Source organism: Pholis gunnellus (assembly GCF_910591455.1).
Source record: "Pholis gunnellus genome assembly, chromosome: 3".
Classification (NCBI taxonomy): domain Eukaryota; kingdom Metazoa; phylum Chordata; class Actinopteri; order Perciformes; family Pholidae; genus Pholis; species Pholis gunnellus.
In genome coordinates, this window is record NC_136529.1 from 17,168,792 (window position 1) to 17,188,905 (window position 20,114).

At 40.1% G+C, this 20,114-nt stretch overlaps 2 protein-coding genes across 2 annotated transcripts; both read left to right on the forward strand.

Annotated features, from left to right (window-relative positions):
- Positions 1–241: 241 nt before the first annotated feature.
- Positions 242–13,041, forward strand: inavab (innate immunity activator b). Its single transcript, XM_079156913.1, has 10 exons — positions 242–344; positions 2,534–2,645; positions 5,652–5,785; positions 7,399–7,521; positions 7,631–7,862; positions 8,032–8,085; positions 8,347–8,650; positions 9,452–9,583; positions 9,781–10,486; positions 11,265–13,041. Exons 2-10 carry the CDS (start codon positions 2,591–2,593, stop codon positions 11,355–11,357), a joined length of 1,833 nt encoding a protein of 610 aa, XP_079013039.1. The 5' UTR covers positions 242–344; positions 2,534–2,590; the 3' UTR covers positions 11,358–13,041.
- A 697-nt stretch (positions 13,042–13,738) lies between these two features.
- On the forward strand, positions 13,739–20,033 carry adipor1a (adiponectin receptor 1a). Its single transcript, XM_079157116.1, has 8 exons — positions 13,739–13,799; positions 15,226–15,441; positions 15,524–15,637; positions 16,383–16,554; positions 16,744–16,930; positions 17,435–17,622; positions 17,746–17,939; positions 18,283–20,033. The coding sequence occupies exons 2-8, from the start codon at positions 15,295–15,297 to the stop codon at positions 18,409–18,411; spliced, it is 1,131 nt and encodes a 376-aa protein (XP_079013242.1). The 5' UTR covers positions 13,739–13,799; positions 15,226–15,294; the 3' UTR covers positions 18,412–20,033.
- Positions 20,034–20,114: the final 81 nt, after the last annotated feature.

The window sequence follows — 20,114 nt, forward strand, 5'->3', positions numbered from 1 at the left end:
GCACTCAAGGGACACACGTTTCAGTCAGGTTGCCACCAACCGCCTATTAGGATGCTGATAAGAGGGTGAAGTAAAGTGTAATCTCTTTGTATCTTTGTCATTGTTGTTGACACAGTTTCAAGCTCAGACAGGAGCGCTGAGTTATTTGATACTGACTCGAGTGTTCAGCCCTCAGTATGTGGCCACTCCTCTTCACCAGGCAGCGCTCCTCTTAGTGGGCGAGTCCCTCATTCCTGTCCGGACTCCACTCAGCTCAGGTTTTGTGCATTTCCATTTATGTCGGGAATTCCCAGAGAAAGGTTTCACTCTTTGGATTTTGACAGTTTTTCTAAGTTTCTCATAAAGTAAGTAGATTTTGTTTATATATGTGGTCTAATTGGCAGTCTTTCATGTACTTACTTTGCCTATTGTCTTCTGGGTGAATTAATTTGGATTTATGTGGAATAACTGTCATTGTGTTAATAGTGTTGTTGGGTTAATATTTCATATAGATATTTATGCTTTTACAAACGATGACAGTGCGGGCTTCTGTGGTACTGACGCTTGACTTAAACAAATGCCTCCAGGTAGAGTTTTATATAGCTTCTTAGCACCTTCACAGAAATGTTTGACTTAGATAAAATATGTCTAACAAAACAAATGTTACAGATTGGTCTGTGTACAAGCAGTTCTTTGTATCTAGTTTGAAGATACTGTACATCTACAGTACATCAAACCACTGAAGTACTTCCAATTCAGTCCACCCTCGTGCGGTGAAAGGATGAGACTCTGCTGCTTTTTCAGGGGATTTCAGTAATTAGCACACATTGAACTGGTGAGGTGGAATCTGAAATCTCAAAACACTCCGAGTCGTATGACTGGACACCACAGATTTAAAGTACATTATGTCTGTGTCTTTATTGATGTATTACATTACTCAATTGTGTGAAGACATGCTGCTTGTCTGACTGTTGGCTGGATAAAAAAAAAGAAGCTAATTGAAGTTGCATAATGGGCTTTGTGTACATGTGACAGGGTACTTGTCAGTATTTCCACTCATTTTATAGACTTCAATAAAAGTCCATAAATCATATTTATTCCTACTTTTTTATTGATTAATTAGGAAAATTATCAGTAGTTGCATTCCTAGTGGGTTTATTTTTTTACCTTTTTTGATTTCTGCTGTCATCAAATTGATTAGCTATGTGATCCTCAAACACTAACTGCTGCTTGTTGTTTTATAGTTTGTAGATATAGTCAAGAATCCTGTGCTCTAGTAGCATACCTACCAAATTCAATAGACTGGTTCATTTTTTTAGTAGTCATTTATAGGTTTTTGTCAAAAGTACCAGTGGATACCAAAAATTGTAGAGAGCATTTTTGTAAATGTAGCATATATTTATATTTCAAACTGGAATGGCACTATATTCAGCAGTGTAGGTTGTCTTTTAAGTGTGTTGTACATCAGCTGTTCAGCCTTAATTTAGAAAACACAGCAGACAATTATCTGTGATTTGAAGGAGTGAAGCGCCGGTCACGATCATGTGAGCTGTTTGGAGGAGGGGTCATGTTCATGTGTGTGGATCACCAAGAGGATGGACCAACATAGAGAAAAAAACCAACTCTTGTTGCTCTTATCTTCACTTCATCTAGCTGTTCCTAAAAACAGGGACTGCTGGGAAGCTTCCTACCCCTGGTGGGTGTTGGTATGCAACCAGCGGCACATTCCCGTAACCTCTCGGTTAATAATTGAACCAACGAGTTTCACAGTTATTATTTGACACCAGTCGCTCATATAAGGTTCATGCGTCCTGAACCTCTTATCTGAAGGAATGAGATAATGGCGATCATATGACATCAGAGACTAACAAACAGTAACACGCCCTAGACTTGGCAACGTTCATGTGCACTACTCATGCTGTGGGAGACTATGACTCCACCTGACTGTATGGTCAAGAAGGCAAGTCACACCTGAGTCACTCAATCACCTGATCACAAGATTAAACAACTTAACCAAACAATCCATTCAGCTGTTACCGTGCTTAAAAGAAGGAAGGGCTCTAGCTGATTAGAGAGAGGAGAAGAACAAAATGTTCGACTCACCGATGATGTAAGTGCAGACTGGGTATGCAAATTAAGACAACATGCAAGGTCATTGATTAATACCATGTCGAGCAAAAAGAGGGTGCAACTAAATCATGTACCCGTGAGACCAACTGAGAAAGTGGGCAGCAAGTGGAAAAGTTAGTCTGGAGTTGTTGTTTTTTAATCCTATCTTATATTCAGGTGTCTTTTCCGAGTGGACTCCCAGACGCTGCAGGATTAAACATTGTTCCACTTTGAATCTGCTCTGCTTTTGTCTTTTGAGGCTTTGCAAAAGACAAAACTGTCTTCACTAAATGTTTTTCATGATAGAAGTTATCTCTTATCTTGGCTTGTTCAGAAGTGTGTACATTTTTAAGACTTTGCCACAAAGAATCCCTGACTTTTGTGATAATCAAGGCTGATGTAGTTAATTGTGATGGGTGTTTAAAGCTGAAATAATACATTACAGGAAATGGTGAGCGTCGACGTCATCCACTAAAGAATAGCAACAGGTCGATTCCCTGACATGGAGGGCAACGGAGAGATCAGTGACACTGACAGTGGCATCATCCTTCATTCAGGTAAAACACTTTTATGTCTCACTTTTTTAAAATATATATTTTAAAACCGAGGAAAGCACATTCATGCAGGTTTTTTTTTCCAGGCTCTAAAGTATCTCCAGGTATTGCACGTTAATGCCACCGCAACATAACAGTTAAACTTGATCATCAAGTCTGTTCCTTTGTTAATTGAGTCTCAGGATATAACAGCTTGCAGAAGTACACATGTGCTTGATTCCTAAAAATCTGCACCAACAACATCATGAGACCTGAAATTAGTAGAAACAAACTATAGACTGCAGATTGTCTTTGGCTGGTTGGCAGATTTGTATCTGAGGGACACTGGGCAGCTTTATTGAGTTGTGTCAATTAGTGAAAGAGGGTTTAAGTTCTCTGACTTTTTAATACTGAAAACATTGTGTGAGACCTGCACCCTTGGGTTACATTACTCATTATTTAAAAAGCAAAGCATCAAGTTCTTTCAGCCAGTAGACGTTTGCTGGAAGCACAAATCAATGTTGAAACCGAGTACACACCTTTAGTCCAGCTCGTGGTAATCTTATCACAGCACCAGCTAAGTGACCTCAAACAGACTTTTGATGTTGATCTCTTTCTGATAAAGACACACAAGACATCTACCTACTCATTCTGAACTTCACCGCTGTTGGTAACACTAATCTTCTCCTGACACTGTTCACCTCTTTTGTTTCAAGATCATTTTTGAATTGCTTCTGCTTCACACAAATATTTAGCATAATGACTTCCTTTCAGAGAATAACACAATAGTTGTAGATTACATTGAGTTAACAGCTGCTGCTGTAATTCTCTTGGTAACAGAGATCTCAATAACAGGATCTACACTGAAATCAACTCCCCACTTCAGCACAGATCAAACAATTCCAAGTAATTCCAACCAGTTGAAAACCGGAGCAAGTCATCTACTTAACAAAAGCAAGTTATCACGTGAGAACTCTGTCAGGGACTGAAATGCATGTGGTCCTTTGGGATTTGCTGCCAGATTTGTCGCTCTACCCAAAATAGGATGCATCGTAATGAATCCAGAATAAAAGCGCAATCCACCGATTTAGCATTGAACTGTAACATTGTGTATTTAGGATAGTTTAGAGAAAAAAAAGGATCAAATCAGATATCGTCCTTTTTATTCCATTCATTCTTTCTTCTGGTGAAAACCTGACATCTACATTACCCACAATGCAACTTGACCAACAAGATTTTTCTGTCAGAGATTCTGGTTTGTTATGCTAGTGGCAACTAATGTAGATTTAAGCGGATAGCCTGAAGCAGAGATGAGGAGCAGGCTACAGAGGTCTGGTAAACCCACCTTTTTAAACTTCTTTCTGAGATTCTTTTCATTATTAAACTGGAAGTCTTCAGACCCAACTGAATCTGCCTCAAGTCAGATTTCACTCGGCTCCCTCTGCAGCCACAACATCTTTTTCACTCACGCAGTTGTAATTCGCAAGATCTGTAAACAAGCTTCGGCCTTTTAACTCTGGATTTTAATCAGGAGGAAATTCCGTCCTTTTCTGGTTGAACATGTTTTGTGAATATTAGAGCTGAAACAATCCGTCTGTTAATCAATTAGTTGATTAACAGAAAGCTAACTGGCAATCATTTTGTTAGTCGAATAACTATGTGTTTCTTTTTGACTTTTTTAAGCAAAAAAGCCAAAACTTTTCAGCTTGTCAGCTGTGGACATTTGTTGAAAGCTGGATATCATTTTGGACTGTTGATTAGACAAAAGAAGCAGTTTAAATATTTTATGTTGGGCTGTGAACATTTTTGTTCAACCTTTACTGAAATTGTATTGACCAAATGTTTGATTGGTTTACCAGGTGCAACTTGAGTAAATATTATGCTCTTATTTTGGGGGTTGCCAACATCAACTTCATTAAAGGGAGTCACAAAATGTGGTCGTCTACATTATTCCCTCTGTCCCAAATGGTAACGATGCTAAAGAATTAACAAAAAATGTTGGTAGTCTTGTTGCTGCTACGCCCAGCAGTTTCTAATTCTGGCCCTTCTGACATTCGTTCATCTTGATTGAAACACGCGATGTCTGCCCGATACAATGAAAAGGTGTCGGTCGACAAAGAATGGGGGGATTGTCCCTCTAGGAAGAGGAATTCTTCGCCCTATTGTGGTGCTGTCACACTTCTTTCCTGTCGCACCTCAGATGTTTGTCAGTACCTGCAGGGATTCTGTTAATAATCTCTGAAGGTATGTGGAGCTCAATGCAATTTGCCTGAAGCCACTCCCACTGCAACTGAGACTAATCTTAATGTCATTAGTCACCGAGGCTACAGACAGCACCAGTCGGACACTTGCACATTGTTTATACCACCAGTTATTCTGCATGCCACTAAAGACAACAACGATAAAAACAAAAGGTACGTGGTGTTGAATGTAGCCATTGTGTTGTCCTTCGTGTCTTTGAGAGTTATTCTGCAGCAGCATCATAATGGTAAGGGCACCATAATATGAGCATGCCAGCATACTAACTAGGCAAAGTAAAAAATATATAAATACAAATATAACAGGCAGAATCAAAGATCACCATCAACCATCATGAAGAACTTAAAATAGTAGGGAGCTTGATGACTGACTAATTATTTTGTTGCACAAACTTGTCAAGTTTGAAAAGGTCTGTAGACTTGTCTCCTTTTCCCTAACACATGTGATTTACTTTGTTTTCATTGTGGTTAAAAATACATCACAGACACACTATGCTCTTATGTTCACCGAGTTGCCAATTAATACTAAAACACCTTTCAGTGTAATACAATGCAATTCAATCGAACCAGAACCAACAGTCTCCAAAATGATCATTAAAAAGTAGAATTTTCAGATTTGTATGTATTTCTTTTTGGTCCACTCCTTTTTAAGTTTGGTCTTTACTTATTCATTTCTAACTTTGATTTCCTCTTACTTAAGGGCTCAAGTGTTGAGTACTTTAATAAATAAGGTGTAACAGTCTGTATGCTTCTTTCTTGTTGCGTTACGCAGGCTCAGACAGCCCAATGACGCATACGAAGGATGTGACCACGCACACACGGGCCATGAAGCTCAAACACCAGGCTCTCCAAGACCGACTGGAGCGCTGCCTCCTGGAGTTGAAGAAACTCTGCATACGAGAAGCTGTAAGTAAAATGAATCTACACATCAACAGGCCAACAGTTCAAAACACGGAACTAAAGATCCACATAATCATGAGGATTTAAGCTCATTCAAATCTTAAAGGTTTTTAGTAGTAGTACATTACTAAAGACAAAACTCAAAATATTCGCTGCTTAATGAGGCCAGATGTTACAACGTGTGCTTGCCATATTTCATGTGATTCAGCGGCTTATATAAAAGATTAAATAGGTAGAGTAGTTTAGTGCAGGATGTTTGATGACGCATTTTATTGCATGTTAACAAAGTGACCCGTGTTCAGCCTTGTCCACACTGATGTGGGGGAATTAGAAAATGTTGTTCGGGAGTCAGAACGTTTTGTTTCTTCACTTGGGCTTTGAGGTCTTTGTGGGGTTTGAGTTCCAGTGGTTCAAAAACAAATTTATGAATTTTCCATTTTCTTCTGCATTAGCTTCAAAGTGTCCTTAATGTCACAGTGGTTATCTCCAGTCTCAGTCCACCGAGGGGAAACAAACGCTCTTTAAATCTTTCCTCCTGTCCATAGTGACGTTAGAGAATACAAACATCATCGTTTTCCTTTCAGACATATTGTGTTGTGAAGTTGGACCACACAATGAGATTTAAATGTATCATCGCCTTTGAAGAGGTATCCTGGTGGTTCAGTTGGCCAAAGTAATTTCAATGTTCCCATGACAGAGTGGATATGAATCCAGCATGAGACTTTTGTCACGTCATCCCTTTATTTACAATATTATCTGCCTCTCCTTCGCTCTCTGTACCGGGAATTACCAAATGGATGAAAGACTTAAAACGGTCTCACTGAATCATTTCGAAACTGGGCACATATTCCTCCGGGTGTTTTCCTGCCGTGCGTCTGTGCTCCGACTGTAAAATCCCAGGACTGATCATTCTTTCCTGTTGACACTGGGTCCGGGCACTCCTGTCGGGACACGCTCAGGTGAACTAATGGGAGACGTGATGCCTCTCCCTTCTCTTAGTGACAAAAGAACAAGTAAGCTCTTTGGGCCGTGCTTATGTGTTTATCTGTCTGCACAGGTGGCTGGTTAGGAGTGACTCAAACGTAACCGTTTTTACAAGCCTTCATTAATGAAACCGGTAACCGTGTGCCGTCGTGCTCTGCGTTGGGTTTGGACACGGATGCGCGACATAGTGAGAAAGAATGTGTTGCGAGAGGAAATCTCTGGAAGTGCAGAATTGTGCAACAGATTCCTTGAACCTATATGCCTCAACATGTAACGAGCAGAATGAGATACGACATCATCGGACATGGTTACATCAATTCTCAAGGTGTGTGTGTGTGTGTGTGTGTGTGTGTGTGTGTGTGTGTGTGTGTGTGTGTGTGTGTGTGTGTGTGTGTGTGTGTGTGTGTGTGTGTGTGTGTGTGTGTGTGTGTGTGTGTGTGTGTGTGTGTGTGTGTGTGTGTGTGTCTTTATTTGGACTGAACTGAAAGGATTTAGTAGCGTTTTTTTAAAATGTCTCTATTTTGATTACCAATTATGATTAACTACATCTGTCCTAAGAAAAACAACAACTTTTAGTCACCTTCAAATGTTGCTTTGTGGACATTTGAGTTTCTGATATTGTCTGTGTGGTTTAGGAGTTGACAGGCCAGCTCTCAGATGATTACCCTCTGCTGCCGGGAGAGAAGCCGCCGCAGATTCGCAGACGTATTGGAGCTACGTTTAAATTGGACGAGCAAAGCTTCCCCCGAGGAGCAGAGGTAAAAAAAAAAAAAACAGCATTTTTAAACAATAACGTTAACCTCAAGGAGATACAATGTTTCAAGAGTCACACTGATGTCTCGCTCTTGTCGCTGCACCATTTTATAGGAGTCAGAACTGAGTTTAGTGGATGCTGAGTTGGCCCTTCAGATGAAGATAGACGAGGCAGCGCGCAAGCTCTGCGAGGAGGATCACCCGAGTAAGGCTGTTAAAAAGAGCCGTTTACAGCAGCGCAAGAGAGAGGAGAAGAAACTCAAACGGCTGCAGGAGACGGCTTTTCAGCTCCGACTGGAGCACGGTCGATCTTCACCACTCCCTGCTTTCAATATTGCACAACACGGTGAGAGGCGCCTGGCCAGACTAGAAGATAGTTGGCCGTCAAATCCCTTCTGTAATCACCTGTGCAAGGAGTTAATTGATCGTCACTTCATAACTTAATCATTAATTAAACCGAAATGTATCATCTGATACTTCACATGTGAACCAAAGTGTTTTTTTCTGATTTTCAGATCTGGGTACATCTGATGACAGCTCTCTGTCTGATTCTGTAGTGCAAGATGAAGGTAAGATTTAGCCTAAAATCTAGTGTTGGTGAGAGTTGGACCAAGACCAACTTTCTGTAGTTTTGAAAGCTGGACAACAACCGTTAACCATAAAACATGTGAACATTTATCATGAATACTTTCAGTGCTCATGTTTTCTCCAAATAGAAGATGCTTCCTTAAAGAATATGTAACCATATTTGGAGGATATTAACATTTATCAACAGTAAAAGACTTTCTGCAGGTATCCTACATTACATCATTTCTATTTTTTTCCACTAGAGGTGACAAGTCAGTCATCACAGCTGTCTTCTGGACTCCCCGACCCAGCAGAGGCCGATCCTCCCCAGCCTCCTGTGTCCTCACAGTCCTTCATAGGCGGCCCCTACATGGCTCCATCTGTGGCTCCACAGTCCCTGCCGGTGACCCCAAGCCAGTCTCCCCGTCCCAATCTGGACTCTATGCTGAGTCTAAACTCGAGCCCTGTATGTGACCTTCCTCCCATCCAGCCCTCCCCGTGGTCAGAGACTAGTCTGGACCAACCTTACCAGAAGAGCAGGAAGTCACGCTCCTCCAGCAAGACGAGGTAACACCGACCATCCATCATGACTCCTTTCCTGTTCTTCAACTTTTTAGTATTGGGGGGGGGGGGGGGGGGGGGGGGGGTTGTGGTTTGTGTTACTTGGGTTGTAGTAAGCTGCGTGAAATGCAGATTTTGTGGCTACTAGTAACATAAGCAAGATTGAGAGTGAAATGGTCCTGGTTGGATTCTTTGGAAATGCTGGGAAAAAAACAATTTGATTGCAGTGAATAATTAATGCTGCAATTCTGCCTTTAACAGAACATTGTGCACCCTTTCAAGAATTTTAGTTTCAATCTTTTCAATGATTCTGGGGCAAAAGCTCATCTTGCAAAGTCGGTTCTAGTGCATACCCTCTTATTCTTGCATTGTATTGCAAAGATGTCAGTGATGTTCAACACTGCCATCTGCTTTTGCTCTGGTGCTACAACAGCCAATGGCAAGAATACAGAACAATAAATCCATCTGATTGATTATGACACCTTGACGCAGAGGTAGAATTCAGGCTTTATTGTCCAGGAGTCGATTGCTGTAATAAAAACTCCAATTTGTGATAGTGTTTATTCATGTTTGTCAGTGTAATGGATTAATGCCACAGGATGTCAGAGGAAATATAGCAATTTATGGAAAATGTTGCCTTTTTATAATCCGTTTTATTAACTGAGTTGGCTTCACATTTTTATTCATTGGTATTTCCTCTGTTGTCTGGGTATTTTCCTAAGTATTTAAAGATGTTTTGATGCATAAAAACACAAACTGAGAAACAAAGTTTGACGTATTTCTTGTGCTGTCATTTTGTGTGTTCAGCAGTCCAGCTAAAAGTGAATTGTTGCCACCGTTGGAGGCTTGCTTTGCTTCCCACCTGAGGCTGAGCCGCACTCAGTCGAACAGCACGCCTTCCACACCAGAGATGCGAGTGCACAGACAACTCTCCCTCAGGTAGCCGCACCTCAAATACATCCACAGTACTGTATGTCCACAGCACAACTATAGTGAACCTGTGATTAACTTCAAATTGCAGTGATATTATTGACCTCTCCACCTATTTTATATTTTTTTGACTGTGAGATGTACATATTTTCAAAGGTTCATGTGTCTGCTAAGTGGCCATACTAATGCACTTGATGTCTACACAGAATATCCAACCCTGACTCTTCATTTGAAAAGGACCGGGGTCGCACCAGAGGTCCAAGGAGGCGACTGACAGAATATTCAATAACTTTACCAGAGACTCTCCCTCCCACGGTGAACTACGGAAACCACGTTAACTCTGAGGATAGCAACTCTGAACACTCGTTTACATCTTACAACAGCTCACCGTGTAAGGAGATGCCCTGTGATTCGCCCAAGCAATATCAGTCTGCACATCCGCATTCTAGCCCAGTTGGCAGCTATGGACCTCAAGCCTTCGCACGCACCGGCTTTTACCATAATCCCAGGCACCAGTCCAACACCGGTTTTCCCAAAGCCTATTACAATGAGAAAATGGTCTACCAACAAGATCTGGACTTGGCAGGGAGCTATTACGCCCAGCCGGCTCCCTGTCCTCCCAACAGATATGAGTATTACTATAACGAGGCCGCTGTGCCCCACCGGAGAGCACAGAGGTCTTTACTCCCTGAGGTCCGACTCTCCCCCTCCCCGGCTCAATGGGACCATCCACACTACCGCCCCAATGGCCTCCCTCAACAAGTAGTGAATGAACAGCTTAAGTCATGGCACCACCGCAGTCAGCTCAAATCCCCGCGGTCTCGCTCTCTTGACAGACAGGGAGCAGTGAGAATTAAAAACGTATCCACTCGGGAGGCGACCTTCCACCAAAATCACAATTACCATGAACAGGTAAGCAGACAAAAGTCATTTGATACATGTCTTACAGTTTGTCAGCTCAAATGACTGCAACTAGTGGCGTCAAGTTAGTCATTTTTAATGAATGAATAATACTTACGGCTGGAAAATAAAATACATTTTGTATTTGTTACTATTTTGGAAATTGCCATGTTTGAGCAGAAGCTTGCTATTTTGGGTTTCTTGATTTACCTGATAAATGGGTGTTTTTTTTATTTATTCGTTTTTATTATGGTTTTAATATAGTGTCACGACATCAGACACTGAAACACATTTGGGGACACATTTGATACAAAAGTTACATTGACGCAACAACTCTACATCTCTGCTCAGCTTAAGACAGCAGTAGAAAGAAACTAAAGTATTTCGGCTATGCAGATGGACGTTTGTTGTTAGAATAAAGTTTTTTCTAAATGTATATCAGACACAGGTGTTTTTAACTAGTTTTAGTATGTGTGAAAAGGACATTTCATATTTGAAGTTTATATTAAAGATACAAAGACGTTTCTTTATCCATTGTGATCATTTGCTTTTAAAATGATTGAGGCAGTAACTATCCACTTGCTTTAAGTGTAAGTCATGTAGAATTTAGACCTGAAGTCTTTAACAGTTAGAAGTCACAGAAGAATATGAATGACACACTCATGATGCTACAGGAGACGGTGTATATAAGACTATACACCAAAACATCAGTCTGTATTGTAAGAATAAACTGCAGCTATATTTGCATCCTACTAAAGTATTGTTTCTTTTTTCTTTTGCTAACGTTCAGGTCATCCAAAGAAAGGCTCTTCAAAGAGCTGCAGATGACACTCAAGGCCACTGGGTTGTAGATGATGGCTCTCACTTTGTCAGTCAAGTGTAACTCACGGCCACCAAGACCGCAAACTGAACATTGTGAACTCAGAAGCTGCAACTGTATTCATTGCCAATCAACCAAAGTGAAGTTGTTGAAGTCGAAATAACTGTTGATCCCCACAAACATGACTCATGTTTACCTGTATTTTGGCGTATAAAGCGGGAATTTAAAAAAACGGGGACATCTTTCAGTCTAAATCAATTTAGTACAACAATAACTACGGCCACCAATGCTACTGTAAAGTTGTACATCTCTCTGACCGTTAAAGCAAAGCAGTTTTATTGGATTTGAAGCACAACTGTAAAGTGTACTTGTTGTTTATGTCGACCCTCTGTATGTTGTTTTGTACTAACGGTTACATATTAAGCATTGAACTGAGTGCTTGTTAGTGATGTTAGTGAGGGCTGTTTTAACCTGCGACTGTAAATCTGCTGCCAGCTCAAAATTGAACATTCAGTTTCTCAAAAAACAAATCATCAGCACAGAGTTTCTGTGTCATTAATTACAGGGTTATTATGATATAAAAAGCAATTATAAATGAAATGACAATTAACAGCAAATTGGCAGTAGTTCTAAACCAGAAATGTTCCACAAAATTGCACATTGTCGTCAGATTGTGAGAATTGTGAATGTTTTTAAAGTAACTTTTCACACGTTGCTTACATTTAGGTCATTGTTGAAGTTAATCTCAGATGAATTATGATTATTTATTTCAAAATAGCCACATGTAAAGCCGTCAACAAAACAGATTTAGGTACTTAATAATACAACATACATAGTACTGCATTAGATGTGGCTATCTGTAGCCAAAAACACTACCATTAATGCATATGTCTGTGAGGATGTGCTCAAGACAGAGAACTTTACTTGTTGCAGTTTGGTAGATGGAGAATACAGTGCTCCTTTTCACCAGCTGTAATAAGGACATATATTCATTGTGAGATAATGTAAATGAGTAGCATATCCCTTTTAACTACATTTTGTGTATAATGGTGCCATGATTGTGTCACCATGTTGATGAACTTGAGCTGCTTGAATTTAAGATCCCACTTTGGTCCTCGTGTAATTTTGGAGGCTATTTTGTCTTGTTTTTATACCTTTTGTATGTCTGCGGCTCTGCCAGTTAACTTGAATTACTAATGGGCGTAATCAACTAGTTGAAACTAGATATTCATTTACTCACATGAGTTGTAAAGTAGCAAATTTAACAAAAGCAGAGTCTTGATGCTTGGCAGCTATTGATGTGTTCACTTGAGATGTATATGTCCTGAGCTTTAACAGAATCTTTATCAGTGTTTGTGACTAGACACCATTCTTGTTGTTAGAACTGATACAATTTCAACTATGAGGTGAACTGTACTTTAAACACTGCCAATATGTGATTCACAATCAAGTCCCCAATCAAACAAGCTTTTTATGGTAGATCATATGAGAATGTGAGCAAATTACTGCAAATTCAACAACAGCTACACACTGACTGGTCTCTCATTGATCTATTTATGTGTTTATTTATTGTGATGTTTACCATTGGACCCATGGAAAGTCAGACTTGAAATAAAAGAAGACATGGACCTGAGTTTGCAAAAAACAGCAGCAGTAAAGACTGTCTAGTTTTGTGTGTGTGTGTGTGTGTGTGTGTGTGTATGTATGTATGTATATATATATATATATATATATATATATATATATACATACATACATAAAAACAGACTACAATCATGTTACCTTGTGTGCCTCTTTTTTACTGTCTTTTTTTATTTATCTGTTAAATTAGTTTAAATGGACTTAATAATAAAGTGTTATGTTGCTGTTGATAAATCTGTGAAAATGTTAACCCTGTGGAAGAAAATAAAGAGTAATGTTTGCATAGTGTTGTTTCATTTAATCCCTCCTATATGTTTTTTTTTTTTTTTCACGAAACACATTTTTGACATGTCACAGTAGGAAAAGCACAGGTCTAAAGAGCACAATTAATGATGGCTAAATTCAATTTAGCTGCTTCAGGTTCAGGGTCCTGGTATTTGTATGCTAGCTCACTGTCACAGACCTTTATCCAGGTCCGTATGTTTTTGTCATTTTCTGCTTTATTTATCGTGAATTATATCCCCAAGATAGATAGTCACTGTATAGAAAGGTTAAAGTACAGTATTTCTGGCCACAGCATTTCAAATACATCTGATGTATGAAATATTATCATAACTCTTGTCTCAAATACCTTTTTTTTTTTAAACCGCTTTGCGATTCGTGCTGGGCTATAGGTACCACCTTAAAAAAATACATTAAATCGTATGTAAGGATATTAGTTTTTCTACTTGTCAATTTGTGCTTTTATTTCGAAAAATAAATATGTGGGCTGGGTTAACGGAAGAGCTCTCTACTTCCGTAAAGGATTGTGTTTCGCGCATTGATAAATAATTCACCTTCCTGGTTCTAAGGCTACCTTGTCAGGTAATTTATGTCTATTTAAATTGCCATTGCAGATGTTGCTACAGTATGGTAGGTTTATCTATATAACGATGTATGTTCGCGTCGTTGTAAAGACTTAATCTCGAGCAAGTTGATCCACGAACCAGTGTCGCCTGCTCGACTGTATAGCGACAGCTCAGTGCTAACGTTAGCATAAAGGTATCGTTAGCAAGACGATACACGAGCGATCCGTGACCTGCTAACTTAAAAACGTATCAGCGATTTTTAATCAACCCGAAATTCAGACCCAAGCTATGAACTCAACTTTCCTAAATACGATGGATGTCGTCAGTATTTTGCGGTTGTTTACATCTTGTACTCCATGTTCCGTCTGACGCGGTGCTAATCAACATCCGTCCGGCAGGCTTCGCTTAGCACAAACTCGGTTAAACGTTTGTGTTATCGGCTTCAGCCTCGGATCCAATGTCAATGTTATATCTTATATTTGGGATATTGTCACTGCTGTAATTGTCGACCGAATAATTTCGTCTGGTGACATAGATTTAAAGCTGCTCCTTTGTTCTCTTGTTGTGAATGTCTGATCGATGTAACCCAGATTTCACGTGAGACCCAGATTAATCACCAGCCATATTAAATCAGCAGTTAGATAACACTACGTGTTTGTCACTCAAAAGAGACATTATTGATCTGCAATAACCCTGCTTTACTTAATCACCTCGCTGTACTATATACTACAGTGTAATAGACACATTGAACATGTACATAATATCCGTTCACTGTTATATGTTCGGCTATGCAGGCTGTATGTAATGCACGTGTACTGTATCCTATCTATGCACATCTCTGTATATTGATGCAATATGTATCAGTCAAGACCGACCTATTTATTGTGGCAGATACCAATAAATGTATTTGATTGCTAGGCCTTCATTATTCATACAGTAAAGAATATATATGTAATTGTTGATAACTTACGTGTATCAATATAACCCCAGAAATTTGAGTTTATTTTTTAAACACTAATAATAATTAACTAATTGGCTAATTAAGTCAGATCTTATTGAAAAGTTATAGAAAATACTATACTTTGTAAAATACTCTGGTTTACTAGCTGAACCCTTTCAAGTTAAATCTCTTGTCTGCAGCAGTTGTAACCTGGCTTCACATTATTGGAACAATCAATTACTGGCTAATAATGTATCAGCCACATACATAACATGCATATCTACTTATAATCGATACAAAACCTATTTCAGCTGTTTTTATATTGACATCTTTTTGTAGCGTATTGTCTTTTTTTTTTGTAGCTCTATGTATATTTTTGTACACTCCTGTAAATGTCTTCTCTGCTGTGCAGACTATATTGAGAGCTACTGATGACTGGCGTTTTTTTTGTATATGTCAACATACTTAGCCAGTCGAGCTGATTGTGATTCTGGTTGCTCAGGAGGAAACTGAAGTGTACCGTCTGAAGCAGAATACAGAGGCTGTGAGTGGGTCATCAGGCAGTATCCCTATGTCAGGCCGAAACGGGTCTGCAAGTGATGCAGACTGCCGGATCTCTGAGGACTGTAATGTCCCAGATGTTGAGCTGATGGAGCTGGGGCCGCTGTTGGAGGAGGCAGGGGGGCGACAGGCAGCATCTAAAGGCGTCCTTTCAGAGGTAGGACTGTTTCACAAACATTCCCAGAGAAAAAGTTGTTTTGGCTCAGTCGCTTCAGTGTTCTCTTGGGATCTCTTTAAAGGGAGCCGCAATGCTTGCTGAAGAGGAAGAGGAGGATGATGAGGTGGGAGAGGTCCTGACTTTACCCCTTCAGGCTCACCACGCCATGGAGAAGATGGAGGAGTTTGTACACAAGGTAAAAATGTCTTCTCACTTTAATTAACACAAAACCAGTTCAGTTGAGGGCACCAGTCCAGATCTTATTGTGATAAACTGCTAGTCAAAAGTGTGAGATTGGTGTGAACAGGTCAGCACATTTTATCCAATCTGTTTTCACCGACCTGCCCCCAGCTGTAGACGGAAAGAAAAAACACAGATTTATACGATGACAATTATTGATGTAGTTAGAATAAGGAAAACAACAGATCCTATGACATCACACAATTTGTCACCGAGCATAAATATTGCATCGCCAACGTAACATGAGCTGAAACTCAACACCGTGTTTGTCTCGAATGTGTATAACAGGTGCGGGGGTCTGTTGTAGTTTATCAGTGAGGTTCATGGACATACAGGTGCAGATCTGGGTGAACAGCAACAACCAGCGACTACACTGCTGTGTAGTGTGAGTGAGTCGTACGTGGGGGGGGGGGGGGGTTAGTAATGCTGTAATGTTGTGTGTTGTTAAAGACTCACATAAGTCCCCATGGGAGACAACCGTAAGATAGTTACAGTAAATCAACATTTAAGGTTCTGCTTCCAAAGGAAAATATGAAATTATTTAGGAACTATTAAAACTACTCGTAACAGAAAATCTGTTTGACTATTTTAAACTATTTTAACTGTAAAGTAATTTTAATAAGAATATTCGTCTCTGCATCATCAGTCATATGCTAGTTGTAAATGTATGCGTCTGAGTCACAGCAATTCTTACTTTTCAGGTGTGGGAGGGGCGCTGGAGGGTCATCCCTTTCCATGTCCTGCCAGAGTGGCTAAAGGACAACGACTACCTTCTGCATGGACATCGGCCCCCTATGCCCTCCTTCAGGGCCTGTTTTGGGAGCATCTTCAGAATTCACACTGAGACAGGAAACATCTGGACTCACCTGTTAGGTGAGAATAAAATTCCTTACATAACATCTCAAAGAATTTAACAAACGCGAGTTTTAGCAGCAGATTATAATCGTGTTTACAACCAGACATGTTAGTTTATTAACATATCTTTTAACTGGATAACTCTGGACTGCTCTGGTCTCTTCTCTTGTCAACTCTCAGTAAAACTGGCCTATTTTCTCCCCTCAGGACTGATCTTATTCATCTGTCTGGGCACGTTAACCCTGCTGCGGCCCAACATGTATTTTATGGCCCCGCTGCAAGAGAAAGTGGTGTTTGGGATGTTCTTCCTGGGAGCTGTGCTCTGCCTCAGCTTCTCCTGGCTTTTTCATACGGTCTACTGCCACTCTGAGAAAGTGTCTCGCACCTTCTCCAAGTAAGGCCTCACACCGTCAAACACTGCTTCTCACATACTGGCATCGTCATTCGTCACTGTCAAAATATTTGACTATTTTAGACTCGCTGCTCTGGAATACACTGGTTCTTAATTTCAGGGATGCATATGTTTCTTCATGCTACTACTAGAGTTCAGTACAGTTAATGAGGGAAACGCCCACAGTCATTATTACGGGCTAAACGGCTTCAAACTGTGGTTAACGCTGCTAGATGAGTGCGTTCAGGCTTGCAGACCGCTGTGGCATCAGGTTACTTCAGGCTGAATTATCAAACTGTATGCTACATTGGGATAGAATTAGAAATGTACCAGCTATTACCCTAAGTATTGATGTTCCTGTGAAAATGACAATAACAGCATAGTTGTTGGCCATTTTGAGAAATAAACGTGTGTTAAGAAACATGAGAAAACATCAGCTTTCTTGCAACAAGCAGATCTTCCGGCCAAACACCCAGCTGCTGTCTCTTTGTCACCCCCTCTCTTCAGGCTTGACTACTCGGGCATTGCCCTCCTGATCATGGGCTCCTTCGTGCCCTGGCTCTACTACTCCTTCTATTGTTCTCCTCAGCCTCGACTTATCTACCTCACCATTGTTTGTGTCCTCGGCATTGCAGCGATCATAGTTGCACAGTGGGACCGGTTCTCTACACCTCGCCACAGACCCACACGAGCAGGTGCTAACCAGTCGAGGATAACATGCACTTTTGTGATACAGTGTTTTCTCTGTAATTGTACTGTGGGTGTTGATTTTTGTTCAAAGAATTACACAAAGTAACAAAGGTCCATGCTTCTCTTAGGTGTGTTCATGGGTCTTGGGCTAAGCGGCATTGTCCCCACCATGCACTTCACCATCGAGGAGGGCTTTGTTAAGGCCACCACAGTCGGCCAGATGGGTTGGTTCTACCTGATGGGTGCCATGTATATCACTGGGGCTGGTCTGTATGCAGCCAGGATCCCTGAACGCTATTTTCCTGGAAAGTGTGACATCTGGGTTAGTATTTGATGTGTTACATTACATAACAGAACTTAGGAACGCCATGTGATTAGTAGCGTAAACGGTTTAGTTTCCCCCCCCTCAAAATAACTAAATTGACGAATAATTATATTAAACTTCAATCGGCTTAATGGAGTGGAAAATCTAGCATGCTTATAGACATCTTTGTGTGATGAACACAATGCAGTGTTAACAAATGGGAATATCTCTGATAAACAAAGGAGCCGTTTCAGACACAGCTGTAGACAGTGGATGTATTTTTTGTTTTTTTTTGTTTGATCAAACAGGCAAATGATGATGAATGAAACTAATACATAAACATCTCTTTCTCTGTTTCTAGTTCCACTCTCATCAGATTTTTCATGTTCTGGTTGTGGCAGCAGCATTCGTCCATTTCTACGGGGTTTCCAACCTGCAGGAGTTCCGCTACGGCCTCGAGGGGGGGTGCACAGATGACACTCTACTCTGAGAGGCCTGACTGTGACTTACACATACTTTTCTTTATAGTCCCACATACACACACACACACATCACACCACACACACTCAATCAATCAATCACTTAAAATGCTGCTGGAATTCAATATAGTCACTTGTTGCTCCTTCTGTACTTCTGATTTGCTAACATCTTGTTTGGGTTTTGGTGGTCTTTCTGTTCGGCTCTTTTTTGCTCCAATAAAGTAGCATTAACTAGCCATTGAACTACGGAGGGAATCTTCAACAGGCACTACTTCTACAATACGTATTAAACTTGAAGTCTACATTTTCAAGTAAGGTCAAAATGGGATTTTAACCAAAATCATATATATACCTGTAACTGATGGTCACTTCTTTGAAGCTCACTAGTACCCCAACCTCCTTGTAGTCTGTTACCATTGCATCAAGGGCACAGAGAGTATTATTTGTGCTGTAGCAGAGGGCACATACTGTAAACCATTCCTATCCTGACTCCCGGTCTCCATGCAGGTTAGAGGATGAATGTATTGTCCACCAGGAGTGAGGTGTAGTGCAGTCCAGGACCATTTAGGTGGTTGAGGGCCTGCACAAACACCAGATGTTTTCTAACTGTGCTGACGCTGATTGTGCGGCTGTGTGTTAAAACCTGGAGGACCACTACGAAGCCACCCATGCCCACTCTGCAATAAAACATAAACTCTACTCTTAAGGCCCAGGTATTCAATCTAAAATCCCATTAGAATGAAACGAAATACAATTTTATGAAAGGAACATTGCGCATACATCTTATGAATGTGATCTATAGATGTGGTAAAACAAGGTGCAATACTCATCAGGATTCTTAACAAAATGATCAAAAATGAAGGGACTGGATACTTAAACAAACTGATATTCTCAGTTTCTTTGAAATGAATTCTGAAATTAAGTTCCTCTGCATTTAGATGCATTGTTTTGAATTGACAAAAGTCCCAAACAAATGATTTTCAAATGACATAGAAAATGTAGAAGTTAAAAGAGCTCCCCTGCTGTACTGCCTCAGTCAGACAACACATCGTTGATTAATTTCCAGAGTAATAGTTTCTGGGCGTTGCACAATGTACAGATCTGGAAAGGTCAAATTGTGTTTTTGTCAGCTAGAGATGTTTCTTTTGTTCTAGATTACAGATGCAATGAGAGGTGTAAATATCAAATGCACCTTAGTGTATACTATTAAATTCAAAACGTTAAATCACTGTATGGGATTTAAAATGTGTTATGTATGATTGATATAAACTTTTAGTATTCCTGTGCCTTAGGCCAATGGAAATGTTTTTAAATAAAACGGCCTATCTTAACAGTCGAGGGAGCTTCAAGGATTTCCAGATGTTGATTTTTCTTGTTTTCCTTGCCATATATACAATCAAATCCTTATTGAACGTAAAACTCCATGGATAGGTTGTATCAACTGCTGTTTAAGACTCCTTTTTCTAGATCAACTTATTCGAGCTTTATTACAAAGACTAAAACAATGTGTATTCTCGACTTTGTGTAATGTCCTGTGTAGAAAGTGATAAATCATACATTTCACTGAAATGTAAACATAAATATTTATTAATGGTAACTTGGAAAATTATTGGAATAAATTTTTTTCCACATGTACAAACATGGTGTCCAATTGTCAATCGTTTACAATATAAGACTATGACGTCGGCAGTAAGCAACTTTGAAGGCAACAGGA

What these genes read in the sequence shown, in the direction of transcription:
- inavab (XM_079156913.1), top strand. Translation starts at nt 2,591, where the DNA reads ATGGAGGGCAACGGAGAGATCAGTGACACTGACAGTGGCATCATCCTT. An exon ending in TTTCAATATTGCACAACACG is followed by an intron (nt 7,863 to 8,031) that starts GTGAGAGGCGCC and finishes TCTGATTTTCAG; the next exon opens with ATCTGGGTACATCTGATGAC. An exon ending in CGCTCCTCCAGCAAGACGAG is followed by an intron (nt 8,651 to 9,451) that starts GTAACACCGACC and finishes TTGTGTGTTCAG; the next exon opens with CAGTCCAGCTAAAAGTGAAT.
- adipor1a (XM_079157116.1), top strand. Translation starts at nt 15,295, where the DNA reads ATGTCAGGCCGAAACGGGTCTGCAAGTGATGCAGACTGCCGGATCTCT. An exon ending in CTAAAGGCGTCCTTTCAGAG is followed by an intron (nt 15,442 to 15,523) that starts GTAGGACTGTTT and finishes ATCTCTTTAAAG; the next exon opens with GGAGCCGCAATGCTTGCTGA. An exon ending in GTGTCTCGCACCTTCTCCAA is followed by an intron (nt 16,931 to 17,434) that starts GTAAGGCCTCAC and finishes CCCTCTCTTCAG; the next exon opens with GCTTGACTACTCGGGCATTG.